The 21,362-nt window shown below is 45.0% G+C and overlaps 1 protein-coding gene across 1 annotated transcript in view; it reads right to left on the reverse strand.

Annotated features, from left to right (window-relative positions):
* The window catches only part of LOC139760903 (corticotropin-releasing factor-binding protein), a 175,771-nt gene that overhangs the window by 49,451 nt on the left and 104,958 nt on the right, over nucleotides 1-21,362 (reverse strand). Inside the window, exon 2 of the mRNA XM_071684672.1 lies at nucleotides 5,000-5,069. Within this exon, the coding sequence (XP_071540773.1) occupies nucleotides 5,000-5,069 (70 nt within the window). The remainder of the gene's footprint in view (nucleotides 1-4,999; nucleotides 5,070-21,362) is intronic.

Genomic DNA, 21,362 nt, shown 5'->3' on the forward strand with positions numbered 1-21,362 from the left:
TGTCCGTCCGTCCTTCACCTCACGAACGCTGCTCAGTTCTCTGTCATTGATAAAGATCATCCTAGATACGTAATCCCTTATTTTGTCTTCCCACGCACAACCACACACGTACTGTTTCACCCGTTCTGCCTTATCCGTACACACGTATTGCGCTAGTCTGTCCGTGATCTTTTTTTTTTCCCCGTCACATGTGATCCTTCACTCTGTTCCATCTGCACTACCCATTCCAGGCACGTAGTACGCCCCCGTCATTACCTCCTACAATGCTGTCCCTTCCATACATGTCCTCGCTGCTCTTAATAATTTCACTGTTACGTCTTCCATACTTTTCTCTATATATTCATCAGCTGGTCTTTCCCTGCACCTGACTCTGTTTATATGATTTACATAACACCTTAGGGTAGTCTTTAATATTAACTATATCCATGATCTCTCTCTACTTGTTTCTTCCATTTTATAACCATATATTCCTTCATCAACTTCTCATCCCTCAGTAGAACACATTCTCACAGTTATATGATTCTCCGAACCCCACATTTTCAAGTATCAAGAACTTCAAGTGGCGTGTGGAGTCTTCCTGGTCTGCCTCGTCCATGTTAAACCCGGCTCACCAGCTTGTCCCCTGGGGGCATTCCGCCACCTCGCGCACGTCTACTGCCCCACCACAGTCTCTGACCCATGAATACTACTCTCCCTCAGCGTTCACTCAATTTGCCCGCCTGCCCAGCGCAGGCAGATGGATAGCTCAGCCCGCCGTTATATCCTCCTGGCTCAGTGACCCCACCCTAGGTGCTCAGAGTATCAAAACTTTGTGCACTTTGTCTCCATAAAGCCAAATGGAAGGTTCCGTCCCACGTATATGGCGGTCAGTGATGAGCCGGGGTTGGAATCTCTCCTTGATACTTCTGACTGTATTTCTGCTCCGGACCTATATATATATATATATATATATATATATATATATATATATATATATATATATATATATATATTTTTTTTTTTTTTTTAGGAATACATAAAATGTCTACTTACGAAGAAAATTATAAGAGATTTCGTTTACTTTATCTCGCGTTCCTGGTTGAATTACCTTTAGGGAAGTAGGTTTGGATGAACGCAGTACATGCCCTTTGAAAGGATTGAGATTAGCAAGTTTACCGTAGCCAGTCCTCGAGTGAGATTAGCAAGACTAACGTAGCCAGTCCTCGGTTGGTTATAGCAAGATTAATGAAGCCAATCCTGGAGTGAGATCAACAAGACTGATGTAGCCAATCCTATGGATGAGATTAACAAGATTGATATAACCAACCCTGGAGTGACATTAGCAAGATTAATGTACCCAGCCGTGGGCTTCAGATTAGCAAAATTATTGCAGCCATATCTGGGATAAGAGTCGAAGCTCGCACTCCAATGCATTCTGCCAGACATTGATATCTAGATCTGGTAAATCGATTTGGACTGTGATTAAACTTGGGCGAGTTCTCATACCCTGGGCGCGTGTTGAGGGAGATGGAGCCGCATTATTTGACCCGTACTTTCGCTTATATCAGGGTCTTCCCTGGGACGAGAGAGAGAGAGAGAGAGAGAGAGAGAGAGAGAGAGAGAGAGAGAGAGAGAGAGAGAGATTATGAAAGGAAGAAACAGATAACTTTATGGGCAAAACATGGGAGTTTGAGCTGAGGGAAAAATTACCTGGGAAATATGTAGGAGTTTTAGGGAAAGTATTCGGAATCGTTTGTATTAACTGAAAGGTATATTTTTTGATATTGATGCAACGACATCGGCCATCATTCCCAGCTGTGGAGTAATTGCATGTCTCTTGTGTGTCTGTATGCTGCATTTTCTTGTATAAGTCTCCGACAGGGGGACGTCTTCAGCCCGCCTCATGTGACGTATGTGTACGTCGTCGCGAAGGTGGTCATTTCAAAGCTTCCATTAGTTTTTCAGCACAGATAAGGCGATCGAGGATGAGCCGACTAACATATCCGGTTCTTAACCCGAGTTTTAGAACATAGTCAAGATGTGGGTCAGATAAGGGGAAGGCTGGATACCTTCTCAATTATCGGGGGAAATCTGAAACTAAAGGAGGCAAAAAATCAGGGACTCTAAATTTTCATATTTCCCGGTTGGGAACCCTGACGTGTATACGATGTGTGCCTGGAGTATATATACAGTATACATGTAGTTAGCTGGCTTCCCAGCAAGATCTTGGAGGATCGCTAAGGGGCATTATATATAGAGCCGTATATATCTGCTTGACCCTTGTGTCTGATTCCCCCGTTCTCGTCTCTCTCTCTCTCTCTCTCTCTCTCTCTCTCTCTCTCTCTCTCTCTCTCTCTCTCTCTCTCTCTCTCTCTCCTTCCGTCTTCCATTCTCCTCCCTCCCTCCCTCCCTCCCTCTCTGCCAGTCCTCAGAAGCGCGTCTTGGTCGTCTTCATCTCCCGTGACGTCATAATCCATGTGGTTCTTGATCCCTTTTTATTGGAAACTTGGAAGACTGCTGGTGTGGGGGTGCGGGAGGAAGGGCGTTCGATCCCACATTCTCTCTCTCTCTCTCTCTCTCTCTCTCTCTCTCTCTCTCTCTCTCTCTCTCTCTCTCTCTCTCTCTCTCTCTCTCTATCTTTGGCTGGCGCCCACATTACCCCAGTGGAGAAGACCTCTCTCAGCTGTGCCCCTCATATATATATATATATATATATATATATATATATATATATATATATATATATATATATATATATATATATATAATGATTTAGATTGTAGATAAAAGGAAGAGAGAGGAACGCACACAGGAATGATATGGCTGGTTGCATATTATTACTGTAAAAGTCAAATGAAGTTGGTATTTATTGAAGCGTTCAACACTTTATATTCAGAGTAACATATTTGTGAAATAGACAGTTATCAACTAACTGTTTGAAGGAAACTGGACATTTTTTACTGAAAAGATATATATATATATATATATATATATATATATATATATATATATATATATATATATATGTATATTGGAAAGGATCACAACTTTCAATTTTGCGCGTGATCAAGATATCCCTATGAGTCCACGGGGAAAATGAAACACGAAAAGTGCACTTGGGAACTTTTCGTGTTTCATTTTCCCCGTGGACTCATAGGAATATATATATATATATATATATATATATATATATATATATATATATATATATATATATATATATATATATATATATATATATATATATATATATATATATGTATATATATATATATATATATATATATATATATATATATATATATATATATATATATGTATATATATATATAAACCAATATTACTTTTTAGTTGACTGTAACGTTCTCCTGGTTCGTGTTTTGGCCGAGTCTCCACCGTCAACATGATATGGTGTGGGTGACACGTCCTCGCTGGATGTGAGGAGATGTTATGGTGGTGTGAGGGATTATGGTAAGGCCTGAGGGATGGTTTTGATGTGAGCCAAGTCAACATTTGTGGAGGTTAGGACGGAGTGGTTGTCATGTTTTGAGGAAGGGGGTTATGGTGCTGAAGAGTTTACGGTTGGGGTTAGGGTGTCCTAAGCGAAGGAGATTCGTGGCAAGGGTAACGGTGTCCTAAGGGAAAGTTAAGTTCCTCTTAAGGGAAAGTTAAGGTCCTCTTAAGGGAAAGTTAAGTTCCTCTTAAGGGAAAGTTAAGTTATGGTGCAGCGAGAAGCGTCAGCTGACATTTAGTGTCCATTGACGTTGAAAAATTGATGAAAATTTTGCGAGAGTCAATCTCATCGCTGACGGGAGTCCTTGAAATATATAGTCCATTAATAGTTTAGTGACGCCTCAGCGCCCAGCGAGCGACTGCAGGGGCAAATTTAAGTTACTCGAGTCTTGAATTGCCAACCATGTTGTGTTTATCTGGCGTGACGCGTGAACTCAAGGGTTTGTGTGTGTGTGTGTGTGTGTGTGTGTGTGTGTGTGTGTGAGTGTGTGTGTGTGTGTGTGTGTGTGTGTGTGTGTGATGTCATTTCTGTTTCTTTCCTTACACCTTTAACCTTTGGAAGTCTTTGCCTTGTACGTCAGTCATCTCAACTTCAGACGACTTTCTTGTATATTAACATAATTTTTTTCCCTTTTTCTAATTCTTCTTTTTTTTTAGCTCTTTTTATACTATGTAAGGCTTGACCTCAGTGAGGACATTTGTCCTTGACCAGGTTCACCTTCGACGTAAAAAAAAGGAAAGAAAAGGAGAAAAAAAATCTCACCTGACCGTGAATGAAAATGTTAGTTCACAATTACTCCACGTCCGTTCCTGCTCCATTTACAGCGTTAAAAATGGTATAGCCCGATGCGCCTTAAGTGAGGGGCCGTCAAGTTGAGTGATGACTGATGTAAGTATGACATGCTCTGCCGGACCAGACCAGACCAGGCTGCCTGCTGACCCCCCTTCCTCATCACATCTTGACCCCTCCCCTCCCGCGTGTTGCCACTGGCCCGCGCTGCTTGTCGTACGCGTGTACTGAAGACTTGGCGCCCGGGACGTAAACTCTGTCGGTTTCTCTCGTCTTTCTCGCGTAGGTCGTCGTCAGCTACCGACCAAGAGAGGGTGGTATAGGGGGTGTGTATTACCGGCACTACCAACTTGGGTATCGGGGAGGATTTCAGCGGAGGCTGTGCACTTCAGTGGCTTTCAAGCTTCACTCCCTTGGCTCCCAAGTTGATGTCTTTCTCTTCCTACCTCACCCACGCGTGGGCTGCTGGCTTTCATTCCACGAACGTACAACCTCGTCATGTCACACGTGGCGCTTGACAGCACGTAGCTCACGCCAGACTCGTTCTTTGTAGACCCTAGAGTGTCCTGCGGTGAGCGCTACGCGGTAGCATTATCTCACTGTAGGTACACGCAGGTAGGTAGAATCTCTCTCTCTCTCTCTCTCTCTCTCTCTCTCTCTCTCTCTCTCTCTCTCTCTCTCTCTCTCTCTCTCTCTCTCTCTCTCTCTCTCACCCACCTTCAATGATCCTGGCGCTCCTCTTGGCCTTCATGCTGGGCGTCAGGTCCAGCTTCTGGGAACCGCCGCTCTGCAACAAGTGGGAGAAAGCCAACATGAACCACATGACATCGTAGGGAGATGCGTGACATTGATATGTGCTATGTAACAGCTGTGTGACATTGATATGTGGTATGTAACATCAGTGTGACATTGATATGTGGTATGTGACATAAGTGTGACATTGATATGTGGTATGTAACAGCTGTGTGACATTGATATGTGTTATGTAACAGCATTGTGACATTGATATGTGGTATGTGACATCAGTGTAAAATTGATATGTGGTATGTGACATCAGTGTAAAATTGATATGTGGTATGTGACATCAGTGTAACATTGATATGTGGTATGTGACATCAGCGTGATGACATTGATATGCGGTAAGTAACATCAGCGTGACATTGATATATGGTATGTGACATCAGTGTGATATTGATATGTGGTATGTGACATCAGTGTGACATTGACATGTGGTATGCAACATCATTGTAACATCACATTGGTGTCTTTTAACCTAACTTTGCCGTCGTGTATACATCAGTATGTGGTCTGTAGCATCAGCCTCATGCTGTAGTTGGAGGCTGCACCAGAAAGGTAACCAGTTAACCAGCAGGGCTACTAGTATAACCAGTAAGGCTACTAGTATAACCAGTAAGGCTGCTAGTATAACCAGTAAGGCTACTAGTATAACCAGCAAGGCTACTAGTATAACCAGTAAGGCTGCTAGTATAACCAGTAAGGCTACTAGTATAACCAGCAAGGCTGCTAGTAAATCCAGCAAGGCTGCTAGTATAACCAGCAAGGCTACTAGTACAACCAGTAAGGCTACTAGTGTAAGTAGTTGGGTTACTAGTATAACCAGTAATTTTAACAGTATAACCAGTAAAGCTGCTAGTATAACCAGTAAGGCTACTAGTATAACCAGTAAGGCTACTAGTATAACCAGTGAGGGTAATAGTATAAGCAGCAAGGCTACTAGTATAACCAGTAAGGCTACCAGTATTACCAGTAAAGCTACCAGTATAACCAGCAAGGTTGATTCTAGCTGATGATGTCAGTCAGTTGTTAAATGTTTTGTGTTTCGTTGACGAGTTATAGCTTGTTGTTAGCTGGGAAATAATAGAACTGGAACTCCCTAATTACTCAGTATTGTGTAAATTGTGTATCATTATCAATTGTGTGACTAATTAACGAACAAGAGGATAATATATATATATATATATATATATATATATATATATATATATATATATATATATATATATATATATATATATATATATATATATGTGTGTGTGTGTGTGTGTGTGTGTGTGTGTGTGTCTAGAACACGATACGATAATCATTACAGTTTCAGAAACAAGGATAAAGAATAAGACATATATTCACGTACCGAACTGACAACACTTGGATGTAAGTTTTCCTCTCAAAACCATTGGCCCAAGGAGGGAGGAGGTGCCTCAATACATGCTTGCTTAGGGTACAGTGAAATTGAACAGGCTGGGTACACATCCATGCGACTCCCTCTCTCTCTCTTAGGACGTATTGTATTGACGTAATCGATGAAAATGAGAAGGCCAATAGGTCATGTTTGCTAGGCTGTCTGTCTTATGCTGTCCTCGACCACGTTGGCACTAACCAGGAACCCTGACGCTCTCCTCTGGCTAGCTAGTCTCCTCTCCCACATGCCCCTGGTGCCCTTCCCATTGGAGGTGTTTGCTCCTAGACCCGCACATTTTTATCTCCCTCATCTTGCTGTCTTCTCATGGGAGCCATCGCTTGGTTTGTTCCAATCCCTTCAAGTCGAAAGCGTTGTGCCGAGAGTGTTATTCATAACATTCCTGATGCACACACACACATACACACACACACACACACACACACACACACACACACACACACACAGTGTTTAGCGTCTGTAAGACGTCATATGCCTGGTGCAGGCCCGAATCGTCACGTGTACAAACGGGGCTGCGTCACCGTGTGTGTCGGGGTTGAGTGTTGTGGTTTGTGGACTCTAACAGCAGCAGTTCAGTTGTCACTGTGTTTTCCAACTCGCGCGGGCTGTTGTTAACTCAGTTTCTCGTATAATAACTTGCCACACTGGAAGTCCGTATAGGCACAACACTGGCCGCTATGATGATCATTTGACTTTTGGCTGTGTTGGATGTTCCGGACTTAGCCTAGCAACTGATCAGCACAGGGACTTGGTTTATCCTATTTCCTGTTGTCGTGTGAGGCTTCATCACCTGACCTGCAGCAGTTCAAGACCTGACGGGATATACTGGTCTGTGGTATGTGGGATCATTCCCATGTCCTGCTCAGGTGCGCACGTCAGGTGATGGCTGGTTCTTGTAGTCACTGTTCGCCCCTTACGTTTCCCGCCTCTTTTCATGTTCAATGAAGGCTCCAGTCAGGGACGAAAGTCCACGCCAAGGCCAGGCCTTAATTAAAGTATAGAGAGAGTTATTTCCGAATTTTAGAGGAAGTGAAAAAGCTGTCTTTTGAAATGTGCCAGGTCATAGTGATTGGGCAAGTCACGAGAAGGTAGTTTCCAAGCTTTAATATGTAGGGAAAGAAGGAGGTATCAAAACGGCCTAACCTTGAGCTGCCGATGGCCACACAAGAATCATGTGACACTGCAGCTTGACGATTATTGCTTGGTCCAGCTAATGGTGGGGGCACACAAGCAGCCAGCTCTCGGGAGCAAAAACCAAAGTGATACCAATAAAAGAGGGATAAGTGAACTGGCATTGCGGCGTAGGGCAAGGGTCAAGATTGGAAGTTAGCTTGGGACAGTTTATATTTAGGACCACTTTCGACTCTGTCGATTAAGGATGCAGAGCTTTGACCACCCTAGATGTGAGAGCAGTATACTCTATACAAGGACGAATCAGTCCTTTGTATAAACGGAGCAACTGTTCAGAAGAGAAGTTACGACATCTAAACAGGACACCCAGTTTCTTAGAAGCAGACTCAGCTGTTCCTGTAATGTGGGGTTCCCAGAAAGAGCGGATGTTACAGTAATACCAAGTATAGGATCTTTATCCATATTGTGGTGTCTGGTGACCCTCCTACCACCATGCAATACTCCACCGGCATATCTCATCCTTAAATCCTCCGTCATTCCTTATTGATAGCGTCAGCCAGACGGCTCTCGCCTCTTCACTCTCTGCCTCCCTACTCCTCCTCCTCCTCCTCCCTCTCTTCAAACCCCCCCCCCCTCCACATCTCTCCATCCTCGACCCCACTGACGTCCATCCACCATTCTCCCCCCCTCCCCCTTCCCCTTTTCATCATACCGATGTCGAACCATTTGCCCGGATAATCTTTCATGCATCTCTGATGGTAAAATAAGTAGCTTATTTACATATAAATCACTCAGTGTTTGTGCACCCTCACTGGAGACGGGTCAAACGCGTGACACGCCAGGCACCACTGACCTGGTGACCTCTCCTTGCCTGGCAGGTGTCCCAGAGCCTTCTGGTTAAGGGGAAGGGGGGCGGGGTTTTGGGCGGTGGGAGGTGGAGGTGGAGGAAGAGAAAGAGGGATGATCGAGTCATTATCATCATCATCATCATCATCATCATAAACGACTGACGAACTTGTTAACATGCTGGCTTTCTCATGCCACCCTCCAAGCACTTGAGGCTGGTTCTTTTAGACACACACACACACACACACACACACACACACACACACACACATACACACACACACACACACACACACACACAACCATTCTTCTCTTTCCTCCAGCTGCCAGAGAGGGGACCCACGTTAGTAATTATATGGGGACGTGGTGTGGCTAGAAGGGTAGGTGAATGGGAAGACGAGGGTGTCTGTGTGTGTGGGTGGATGAGGCAGAGGGTCATTGAGCTCGAGATAGAGTTTATGAATCAAGTGGAGTAAACATTTGAAGGTTTAAAATCATATGCGCAGCTCAAACACAACGATTGAGTACCATACCGACGAATTATTTTTGGTTCATATTACACACTTTACCAAGAGATGATTGTTAAGGAAGTTACGAAAAAGAGTACAAAATACATATCCAGGAAGAGATGAGAAGATCACAGTTTGTCCTGAGTTACATGATTGTTACAAAAAGTTTAAAAAGAACTTTTATGTCCCGTGGATCTTATTTTTGCCACTATAAAGACGAGAGCGGTTGAAAGGTTAGGACGAGGTCCCATGGGTGTTATGGACTGAGTGGGGAGAATGCGTCATGATGATGATACCCAGGAGGGGTTCTGGGATGGGCTACGAGAGCGTGAGAGGGAGTCGGAGGAAGATTTAGTGAGATGATAGAAAGTGCTACGGGAGGGGACGCGGAAACATCTGAAGGTGTTGAGGAAAGGGAGATGGGTGGAAAGGATAGGGATGGTATGGATATTGTAGCTGGAGAAGGTTAAGTATAGGGGACTGGAGAAGGGTAAGTATAGAGAACTAGAGAAGGGTAAGTAAAGGGAAGGTTAAGTATAGGGTACTGGAGAAGGGTAAGTATAGGGAACTGGAGAAGGGGAAGTATAGGGGACTGGAGAAGGGTAAGTATAGGGAACTAGAGAAGGGTAAGTAAAGGGAAGGTTAAGTATAGGGTATTGGAGAAGGGTAAGTATAGGGAACTGGAGAAGGGTAAGTATAGGGGACTGGAGAAGGGTAAGTATAGAGAACTAGAGAAGGGTAAGTAAAGGGAAGGTTAAGTATAGGGTACTGGAGAAGGGTAAGTATAGGGAACTGGAGAAGGGTAAGTATAGAGTAGAGTGAATGCTGAGGATTGTTGATCCATGAGTGATGTTTGAGTTGGGGAGCGTTATGAGGCGCAGAGATAAGAAGTGTGGGTGGTGCAGAACAGAAAGATGTGAGGAAGGGGAGGAAACGAATGGTAGGAGGAGCTGAGAAAAAGCGGGTCAGGGTAGTTTGAGAGCTAGGAAGTGCTGGGAAGGAACTGGGAGTGGTAGGAGGCGCTGAGGAAGACAGATGGTTGTAGTGCCGGGTAGTGAGGAGGGGCTAGGAAGGAGTGAGTAAAGGGGGTTGGTGAGTGCCACTGCTGGAGGATGCTGGAGAAAGGATACGCGATAACTGATGCATTTTTCTTGGAAGATACATGTGTTTTGGAGATGTATTTACAAACCTTAGGGAATCATACAAGTAAAATATGTTACACGAGGGATTCCTGCATTTCAGTAAAATCACATATTCATCATTGGGTGAGATACCTACGGCATATTTTGTAAGCGAACCAATACATCTTAAGGGTTAGCCGTACGGTGTGGTTTAGAGATGACAGATGTGTTCTGTAAACTGTAAATCGTGAGGAAAGGACGCAAGGAACGGTGGTTCATTTGTGTAGGTTAGGAGCTGCATATTGCGATCAACCGCTGCCGGGGCGACGGACGTGAGCTGGGCGGGTAACCGAAGAAGAACAAAAGGGAAAAATGCGGGTCAAGAGATTGCGACCCCCTCGCGCTCTCTTATCTCCTGAAGTGGGAGGAAGAGGGTGCACGGGAAGAGATTTCTTATTGCGGTAAATCTGGCGAATTTCACCGAGACATGAGATGGTGAACACCTACGAAGCAAAGATCTTTAAAGAGGAAATAGCACTGGTAAACACCGCAGATGAGAGCATTAAGCTGTATCACAAGACCTTCCGTTTAACCGGGCTTGAAGTGTTGACGCACGAGAGAATGTAGCAAGAGAGTTGTGTCTAGAAACCTCCCGTGTCGTCACTCGGGGGAGGAGGGCAATTAGCCTTGTTTTTGCTGCGTGCTTTCCCCTGCAGGACATCCCTGTACACCAGTAATGGTCTCGGGAGGAGGACAGGGAAGGGAGAGGTGAGCTGTGGTAAGGCATGCAAGGGGCTCAGGTTGAACGATAGATCATTTCTGACAGTACCCTTTCCCTTGCTGGGGCTTCCAGGTATCAGGTGCCGTAAGATTGATGTATAAGGTAATTAGAGGATAAAGAGCGACGGAGCTTCTGATTTGATTATCGAGAACATGATACTGTAACCTTGTATTGGTGGAGAGTGAATTCCAGATGTTGTTTTGTTATTGTAGTCCTCACTCTCTCTCTCTCTCTCTCTCTCTCTCTCTCTCTCTCTCTCTCTCTCTCTCTCTCTCTCTCTCTCTCTCTCTCTCTCTCTCTCTCTCTCTCACACACACACACACACACACACACACACACACACACACACACACACACACACACACTACCGTACTTTTCATAAGTAGATCAGTGGCGGGTATCTCTTAACTATTAAGAACTCCACGGTAAATTAAGACCGGTTTTCAAGGAATAGCGTTTAGTAGTAGATATCGCACAATAGGAGTGAATGCATTTTCTGAAGTATGTTAACGGGTAGTTGTGCGCTTTCTAGAGAAATTCCGACATGAAATAGTACTCCTGAGTAGGGTCCGAAAATCAGATTGCTCCTTTCGGTCCCTCCCGCTTGGAGAAATTGGCCACGGTAGATGAGGAACATTGTAGTTAACCCCATGAACATGACGGTACGATCCATGGATACGAGGATACGATCCTTGAGCCCGACTGTACGATCCATGGATACGAGGATACGATCCTTAATTACGACATTTTCAGTCCATGGATTTGACCTGGCTTCTGACCAGACCCTCACATGTGAAATCATGGGTCGTAGAAACGTGTGTGTGTGTGTGTGTGTGTATGTGTGTGTGTGCATGTGTGTGTGTGTGTGTGTGTGTGTGTGTGTGTGTGTGTGTGTGTGTGTGTGTGTGTGTGTGTGTTTGTGTAGAATTCTAGGTTCTCCTGACGTCTTATTCTCATCGTCTGATCTCTTTGGAGGTGTCGAATTTGCACACACCAGAGCGGCTCAAATATAACTTCTGTATTTTCATTTCTTTAACATCCTTGTGTTTCATATTTCTTTCTCATTTCAGCATTCATGACCACGTAGCCTGGACTGAAGCATGCATTTACCCGTACCATATAGGATGCTATAAGAGAAAAAAGATATATATATAAATTAGAAATGTATAAATTAGAAATATATACACTCTCATGTATATCTATTTATGAACATGAGAGGGTTGGGGAAGAGAGTGACCTCCTTTTGCGCCTCCTTAAGGTGAGTTTATATACAGTGTGTTAAATCTGGATTCAGCGAGTGAGGGTCGCACCTCCTGGAACTAGTTCTATTTCCAGAACCAGTGTTCACGCTCAGAGAGATCCGCCATTATGTGGAGAGGATTCCGAATCTCTTAATCATTTTAATCAACCGAGCTCTTTGAAGTTTAATTGACTTTATACGAAGTTGATTTGTAATTTACTAAGTAAATTACGAGCCGAGTGGTGAGCAGACTCTTTTTTTTTTTTTTTCCTCCTCTTAATTTTCTGGAAGCTGTTATCCTTGTATTAATGTCTGCAGGAACTGCTTCACCTCTCTGGTTCTTCACGCTACAGAAAACCAATTGTTTCTCATTTCGTCGCAGCTCCTGTGATGGGAAGCCTGAAGCGCGACCCAGGGGTTGTGGCTGTGGGTTCTCGAGGGGAAGGGCCTGCCTCCCTGTGCTGGATATGATCTTACGAACTACTTTAGTAACTAAACCTCCCATTTTCGGCTGCTGCTGCTGCTGCTGCTGCTGCTGCAGGTCGGAGCTGATACGGCAACGTTAGAAGTGGTGAGAGGTAGTGGTACAGGGACCCTTCCTGGAGTGAAGTTGTTGTGGCAGTGGATGCTAGAGAGATTCTTCCTTGTGTCTGACTTATGTTTTGGCTGTGAGATGTAAAGATGTGTTACCAGCCTTTTTGGAATAGCTTATCATCATCTTGTCCTTCCACCCCTAAAGTATATCGTCTTGCACCTTAGATATGTATCGAACATAGGAAAATAGTTTGTTCTTTAGAAGAGCTTGTGTTTATGGCATTGTAATATGGGGAAAAAAAAGCATGCGAAGGATATCGTCCATTTTTCTTTCATTTAACATTCATGGACGCATTCTCCTTATGACTGGAGCTTCGGAGACCTTCACTCACATTCCATCTGGATGGCTGGATGCGTCACGCCGTCTCGGTTGGGTATCAGTACCACCACGTATGTACTGGGAACGGCTGTGGTGCACCTTCGGTTTCCAGTCACTACCAATGCCCCCGTGCCATCCGGGTCGCACACCATCGGTTTGGAGCTACTGTTCTACGTCACTGGGTCTGCTGCCGGAGGCCATTGTTGTGGCCCAGATCATTTAGACTGATAGTAACTGACATGATTTCACCTGATGAAGACGTACGTAAAAAAGGAAAAAAAAAAGTGATGTAATGAGGAAAAGTGAAGCTATTGCTTGGGGGAGGCAAGAAGAAGCCCCATGGGGAAACTACTGGTAGAGCAGAGGATACCGAAGAATTTCCTGGAAAACAGAGTAAAGGAAAGAGAGATTATAACTGATGAAACTGTGGAAATCATTAGAAGGAAGAGAAATGGCCAGCTTGAATAGAACGTAGGATACTGGGGACGAAATTGAGACAGACGAGAGACGAGACAATTGGGAAGGCTCGGGTGTTGAAGACAATGTGTGTGTGGGGGGAAGAAGGATGACCAGAGGCGGTGGGAGAACCAGCGGAACGTGGTGGAGTTTGCAATACCCAAGAGATCAAAGAAACACCGAGCACCATCAGAGGGAAACTGGGCTAGAAGGTAAGGCGTGACGGCCGGATACAAAGATTATTGGGAAGATTTTCGTACCATTTAAGTTTGGACAGATGAAAAGAGGTCAAGTCACTGTGGTGGTGAGAGCAGTGGTTAGTGACGAAGTGAGTGGTTTGCTTGTTTCCTACTGATGGCTGACTCTGGCTATGATAAAAGATAATGAAGGACTTGAAGAAGTGGTAGGGATTTTGAATTATGATCTTGTTTCTCATTCTGTTGCACTCATGCAGCTAGCCTGTGTATTTCTTCACTCTGCGTCTGCCCATTGAATTCGCTCTTTTTGTGTACAATTACAGTCTGTTCTCTCTCTCTTTCCTCGGTAATCCTTTCAGTCTTGTTAACTGTCGCTCTCATCTCTCATTTAGTTTTATAGTACTTTTCATCAGTTGTGAGTCAGTCCTTTCACCTGACTTGGTGAGTCAGTCATTTCAGTCGTGAGCCAGTAATCCTTTCAAGTTGTTAGTCATTTCATTTAGTCGTGAGTCGGTTCCTTTTTGTCGTTGGTCAGTCTTTTTCGTTGTGAGTCAGTTCTTTTAATCGTGAGTCAGTCCTTTCACTCGCGAGTCAGTCCTTTTAATCGTTAGTCAGTTCTTTTAGTTGTGAGTCAGTCCTTTTAATCGTTAGTCAGTTCTTTTAGTTGTGAGTCAGTCCTTTTAATCGTTAGTCAGTCCTTTTAGTTGTGAGTCAGTCCTTTAAGTCATTGGTTAGCCTTTTCAGTCATTAGTCACTTGTTTCAGTCTTGTCACCACCACTTTCAGTCTCGTAAGACAGTTCAGTCAGCCTCTATGAAATCTGTTTTTCTTTTTTTTTTGTTTTCTCCTCCTCCGTCACAGATTCAGTTTGCACCCTCATTCCGTCGTCAGGGTTAACAAAGATTGGTTTGTGTGTGAGTGTGTCTGATGATCAAGGGAGGCGCTTGGCGGAGGGGAATGGAGCTGATGAGGAGGCGGAACTCTTTCTAAGTGGCTGGTAAACCTATCGGCAGGTAATTACGGCGTTGATGAGTGGGTGTGTGGGTCTCTCTCTCTCTCTCTCTCTCTCTCTCTCTCTCTCTCTCTCTCTCTCTCTCTCTCTCTCTCTCTCTCTCTCTCTCGCTCCTGTCGTGGAACATTGGTTTAACCCCGAGAGATCGACGGTTACGTAGGCCTTTTGAGATCGACGACACCCAGTGAGGTACGACGATGGTCCGGCCTCCAGGATGCGAGCGACGGTGAGGCCCTTTGGGCACGACGCTATGGCCTGTGGGCATGACGGTGCGGCTCTTCAAGACGACGGTACGAGCCTTAGGACACGACGGTACGGGGTTTGAGCACGACGGTACGATCCGTGAGTTACGACGATGCGATTGCGCCTCTGAACAAGATATAGCTACAGTGAGGCACTTGACCTTTTTTTTTTTTTTGGTTATGATGACTTGGCCCTCGAACTTACTTTTAAGGGTGGGCCAAGTTCCTCAGGGCACTGTAGCTTTTCTTTAAAAGGCGTAAAGTGTGAAGTGTACACACTGCATAACCCCCATTGCGTCCCTAGTGTGCGCCGTCTTCACTTGCTTTACGTCTGTACTTCTCAACGGTGGTGAGGTATGAACGCCTCCTACCCCTATAGCCTCTTTAGAAAACACGCAGCCATGCCGGAGATTTCATCATCGTCCGGTGCCCATCGGCGCACAATCACCCGGAGTGGGACGGAGGAGCAAGCCATTCTTCCCGTATCAGGTTGATTGCTCTGGCCGGAGACGAGCTGCGGTTAAGGTATGTGTTCACACAATCGGATTCTCCCCCCTCCCTTCCCTTCCCCTTCTCTCTCTCTCTCTCTCTCTCTCTCTCTCTCTCTCTCTCTCTCTCTCTCTCTCTCTCTCTCTCTCTCTCTCTCTCTCTCTCTCACTCTCCATACCCGGTGGCCGTGTGAGAGAGAATGAGGAGGAGGAGGAGGCGGAGGAGGAGGAGAGGGTGTTGAGGGTTTCTCCATACACCACATACATACCCGCTAAGCGAGGGAGGGAGGGCAGTCGGCCTGAGAGTGGCGGACCTGAGCGGACGGCGTAGGGGATGGTTTGTCGTCACGCGGCGGTCGATGATGCTGTGTGGGCAGTAGTCTATGTCTGTGTGTGTGTAGGGGAGAGAGAGAGAGAGAGAGAGAGAGAGAGAGAGAGAGAGAGAGAGAGAGAGAGAGAGAGAGAGAGGATATCCTCTCGATGATGATCGGTTCCTAATATGCAGGTCAGTGAGGTAGGCGACCATCATGACCATCATCTGCCTCGTCTCGTACCCTCCTCTCAGATTGGGATGGATTTCACTCCTCATCATCGTAGGGATTAAGGGGCCTGTAGTTGAGGCTTGGTGAGTGATGCTCGGTGACTTAGCTTCGGTTATCAGGGCGGAATAATTGGCGTTTGGTGGGTGAGATAACCGAGGTATGGTGATTCACGTTGCCTAGTAGTTGAGTGTTGGGAAGTAGATGGTGTACGGCAGTACACACGCTGGGAGTGACACTCAAACCCTGGATGTGTTTGTTGTACTGGACTGTTATATATATGGTAGTTTGGTGTCGGTAATTTTACGTCATATGTCGCATTGATGACGTTAATATCGCGCCTGGAACAATTTTGAGCTCTTCGTGATCACGGATTGCTGGGTTAACTTTGTCTCAATAGAAGTTGCTGAGTTTAGACCTGATAATTATTCCTATTTTTTTTCCTAACTTCTCGTTTTCATTCCTTATGATCCTCCACTTCTTGTATCTGTATGATTTAAGGACTACCCTCAATGAGGACCTTTTGCTTGTGGCTAGATCGTAGTCAAAACTATCTTTTTCTTGTGAAACATTAAGTGTTTCTGTTGTAGGTTTTGTAACCCGTAAAGAATATCATCTTGTGAGCTTGAACTTTAACACCGACTTTAAGGAACTAATGCGATGTAGAATTGTGAGTGAGTGAGTGTGTGTGTGTGTGTGTGTGTGTGTGTGTGTGTGTGTGTGTGTGTGTGGTAACGCTGGTATAGTTTAGGCCTGAGTCCATTCAGCCGGCCTTGAGATTGTGTGTACAACAGCACTCGCTCTAATGGCATTTTAGGGCACGAGACTTACAACCCAGACCTCTGGCCACTGACTTCGAAAACATACGAAGGTGTGTAAGTAAGTCTTTGTCTGCAGGATCTGTGGCACATGTCTTCGCAAGGTAGACAACTCACATTCTTCCTACGTTTTCTGTATTTGCTTTTTCTATTCTTTTAAACTCCGTCCGCTCATTATTATTTTTTTTTCATGGTTCTTTCCCTTCCAGTTTGTCCCCTGGTGTACGATATTCTTACCTCTGACTACTGGGAAGTGCATCCCAGTCGTGAGGTATCGTCTGCACAAGCTTGGGTCTTAGGCACGGCTAGGGAGCAGGGGAGACCAACATGTCTCTCCTGCTGCAGAGCTGCAGGAAGAGAGGGAGGGGAAATGCAGCTAAGGAAATAAAGCTTAAAAGTTACGATTTTTCCAAATATTCGACGAAACATTGGATGTCGATTACGATTAGAAAAGTTTGCTTGATACTTTCTTGGGCCAAATGATATCAAAAGATACGATTTTTCAATTACTCTATGGAATGTTAATCGTCGATCATGTTCCATAAATTTCTTAAAAAGACGACTGTCGGTGGTCAAAATCGTATTGGAACGATCTTGCCAGGTTCCCATCACCATTGGCTAATAGATTACATACTTCTGGTCTCGTTCAACACTCCCCTACCTTGTGGAATTCCCTCGATCCTGAATACGATGATTGATATATGGCTCCAGTGGTTGGCCACGGGATAATCCCATCTTACGTAAGAGTAACAATATGTGGGCCGAGGAATGGTTGGTGTGGGCAGAAGTGTTTGAGTGGCTGGGGTAGGCAAGAGAGAGTCACATCGGCAGATTTAGCGCGTAATAACTTTCCTCGTGAGGGAGGAGGTCTCCGTCAGCTACCAGTGGTTATGCTGCTCCAGGAACCCTGACATCAGTGGGAGGGAAGGGGTCTATATAATTGCCATGTTAGAAATCTTTTCACGTTCATATTTCAGTTTGTGTTTTTCTCTGTGTCCACTTATTATTCGGTAAGACAGTGCGATTCGTGTGTGGCCTCGAGATGCTTAATGAGGCCATGTCATATTCGTTAAAAGTTTAAGGGTTTGCGTCCTCTCGAAACGGTGGAGGTCATTAGTGTAATCAGGTGAAGCACTTGACCCTCTGCATGTAGCGGCAGTGATGGTAGTGAGTGGATACCCCAGTCGTCGTCAGGCCTGCCACCTCTCCCCTCCACAATGTGGATGTCAACGGGCCACTTCTCCTCCAGTGTGTGTCAACCTGCCACCTCCCATTCCAGTGTGTGTCAACCAGCCACTTCCATTCCAAAGTGTGTGTGTGTCAACCATTCACTTCCCCTCTGGTGTGAATCAACTAGAGCCATCGACAACGCCACGAGCCAGCCATCTGCCCCCTCCCTCCCACACACCTACACATAACGTTCTATCCCCGACACCACTGTCCTCACACACTCCCGTCCTCCTCACAGGAGGAACCAGCAACACCTGAGGTAAGCGCTGCTCCCAGACTCTCGTAGCATTACCCATCGTTCCTCTCATCGATAGTCATCGTGAACGCCGTGAATTGGTAGGGAAACTGGCTGTTAGACATCCTCTTCTTAATGGTATAGCCAACGGGACTCGGGCAGAAGCAGGCCCTGATCGAAGACACGTTGCTTGAAGAGGAGAAATAATGAGTTTGCTCTTCAAGAGAAAAAAACAGTTCCACGGGATTGATTCGAACTCCTCAGGTGTTCATAGACCCAACTTTCCCAACTGCAGAGTTTCCAGGAAGAAAGTAAGGTAAAGGGCAGGAGGCGGTTGCCCAGATTCGCTGTGGGAAGGGAGACACATTATAATGACCAGTCCTCGTGTGGCTGCTCTCTTGTCTCTTCACAGAAACTGTGGGAAGAAGCGGCTTGTTGCATGTCGCAGCGGCCGGGACACACGTAGATAATTTGTGAACGCTGTGGCCGAAATAATACCTGTGTAGCAGAGAGGAAAGAAGCATAAACACGGGCGAAAAAAAAAGAAGGTTAGAGAAAGGTGAGAGCAGGAGAATTCATACGGTGGAGGGGCTTTTGATCTGTCTCTGACTAACATCTCCCGTATTGTCTTGATTTTTTCCAAACCTAATCCATACGCCTGGCGTATAAACCAAGGTTAACAACCAACCCCCCCCCTCCCTTATGACCTTTCGTTCACATACCCGACACCAGCATTATCCTCTGTGTCCCCCTTACCAGCAACACCATCCGTGCCTCCATCCCCCTCCACACACACACACACACACACACACACACACACACACACACACACACACACACATTCTTTACGCACGTTCGTCGAACACGACGTAATTCACACCCCTCCTGGCCTCTCACATTACGCCCCACTACCGCCTTATCCCGACGCCGACCCCTGGTGAGTCTCTCGTACGAGACAACACCTACTTGTTGGTGGTTTCATCAGGGCAGAACCAACCCGCTCTCCGGGGCCATTAAGAACACATGATAAAGGTGCTTACGTTCCACTCTTCTGTTACTATCTTAGGAATTCAAGCTCAAGATAAACTACGATTTGTCGTACGGGGAAGATAATTGCTTTCTGAAGTGTTGCGCACGACTTTGTTGTTCCCAAGTTCGATTTCTGATAGAAGGCTCAGGTCAGTGCGATGTTCCGTCCCATGATCACAACGTGAAATTATTACTTCAGGCACAAGGCAGAGTCACGGCGTCGTCAAGTCATAGGTAGAACCGCTTGTAGCTGCTCCACCACCTGTCTTCCAGTTCACCCTCAAACATCACGGGAATGCGGTTGAATTTGTATACCAGTTTTTATGACATACACAAAACAAGCATCCCCTCGTCAGTTTAACCTTGCCCCCGTCAGGAGCCTCGCCATCCACACCCGCACTCCCACCACTGTAGCCGTGAGCCGTGACGCACCACCTGGCTATAAGTGCCACTGACTCACTCACACGGAGCTATAGACTGACTCGCGGGCAGCAACAGTGGACGCTGTAGTGAGATGTCAATCGTTGCAGCTGAGAGTGGGTTGCTTTAGAGATGCTCTTTCGATACAGTGATTCGTACGTACGTCGTGCATATACGTAGAGAGCTGGATGTATGCTTTTTTCTTTTCCAGCTCTGGTTAATAGATTAGGGGGGAAAAAATTGTATAAATGGTGAATAGCACAGCATAAAGCTAATAGAAAATATATTTGAAATATTCGTATGAATCTGTGGCTGAAAAACTGTCGATGATTTTGGAGAAAAATTGTAGTTTTAAAACAAGTTTTTGCTCCGAAGGTTCAAGGTCTGAACTTACAGGATGGGTGCGCGGCGTGCATGGAATAGAGTGATTGGGAATGATGTGGTATACAGGGGACGACATGCTGTCAATAAGATTAACCGGGGAGTCTAAAGCGGTCGGGGGAAACCACAGTAAGATCTGTGGGGCCTGGTTGTTGATTGGGAGCGTCGTACATGACAGGTAGAGAATGAATGTGGGCGCATGGGGCCATTTCTTCGTTATTCCTGGCGCAACCTCACTAAAATGGGAAATGTCAAACCTGTATATATAAAAATCTATCAATCTATCTTTCTATCTATTTATCTATCTATCAGTCTATGTATCTATCTATCTATCTACCCATATATATATATATATATATATATATATATATATATATATATATATATATATATATATATATATATATATATATATATTTATATATATATATACGCTACCTCGCTAACGCGGGAAATGGCGAATAGTATGAAAGAAAGAATATATATATATATATATATATATATATATATATATATATATATATATATATATATATATATATATATATATATATAATAGAAGTATAAAAGAATTAAGCTAGAAGCCTCAAGACTCCTGTTGGGTGTTGAAAATAAGTTGAGCAAGCAAACTACATTTCGGTGGTATGGATTACAGGCCTAAAAATACTTAGCACGTTATATACAAAAGCTTTTTACTCTTTGCTGAGGAAGGCACCAGTCTCGGGTGTTATTAGCGAATGAAAAAATTTCTTAACTCGCGAGAGAGAGAGAGAGAGAGAGAGAGAGAGAGAGAGAGAGAGAGAGAGAGAGAGAGAGAGAGAGAGATTTAATGTGGTTGCTCTTTTATGTGAAAGTGGAGTTTGGAGAGAGTTTTATATCCAACGCCATCCTTTTCATCTTTAACGACCGTGCCACGAACTCTTCTCCTTCAGTCTCGTCTGTGGATCGTAATTGCTGACGGGTGAGCGTGATGGTGTAGCCGATTCTCTACCACAACACTTTTAGCAAAGCGCCTTGCCTTAGACATCCCTCTGTAAAAGGGGAAAAAACAAAAAAATCCTACAGTGTTTTGCACACCAGGGGAGCAAGCCACCCCGCTCGCAAGCAACCCTCCTCCCTCCCTGGCTTGCTTGTGTGCCAAGGTCGCTTCCTCTACCGGAATGGACGTCATGACTCGCCGCACACACGGGGGGCAAGTCTCGTGCAAATACGTGGAGCAGTGTGGGAGGCAGCGGTACACAAATGCTCCAAGACTTTTTTTTATCGGGGTTTGGG

Source organism: Panulirus ornatus, chromosome 38 (assembly GCF_036320965.1).
Source record: "Panulirus ornatus isolate Po-2019 chromosome 38, ASM3632096v1, whole genome shotgun sequence".
Classification (NCBI taxonomy): domain Eukaryota; kingdom Metazoa; phylum Arthropoda; class Malacostraca; order Decapoda; family Palinuridae; genus Panulirus; species Panulirus ornatus.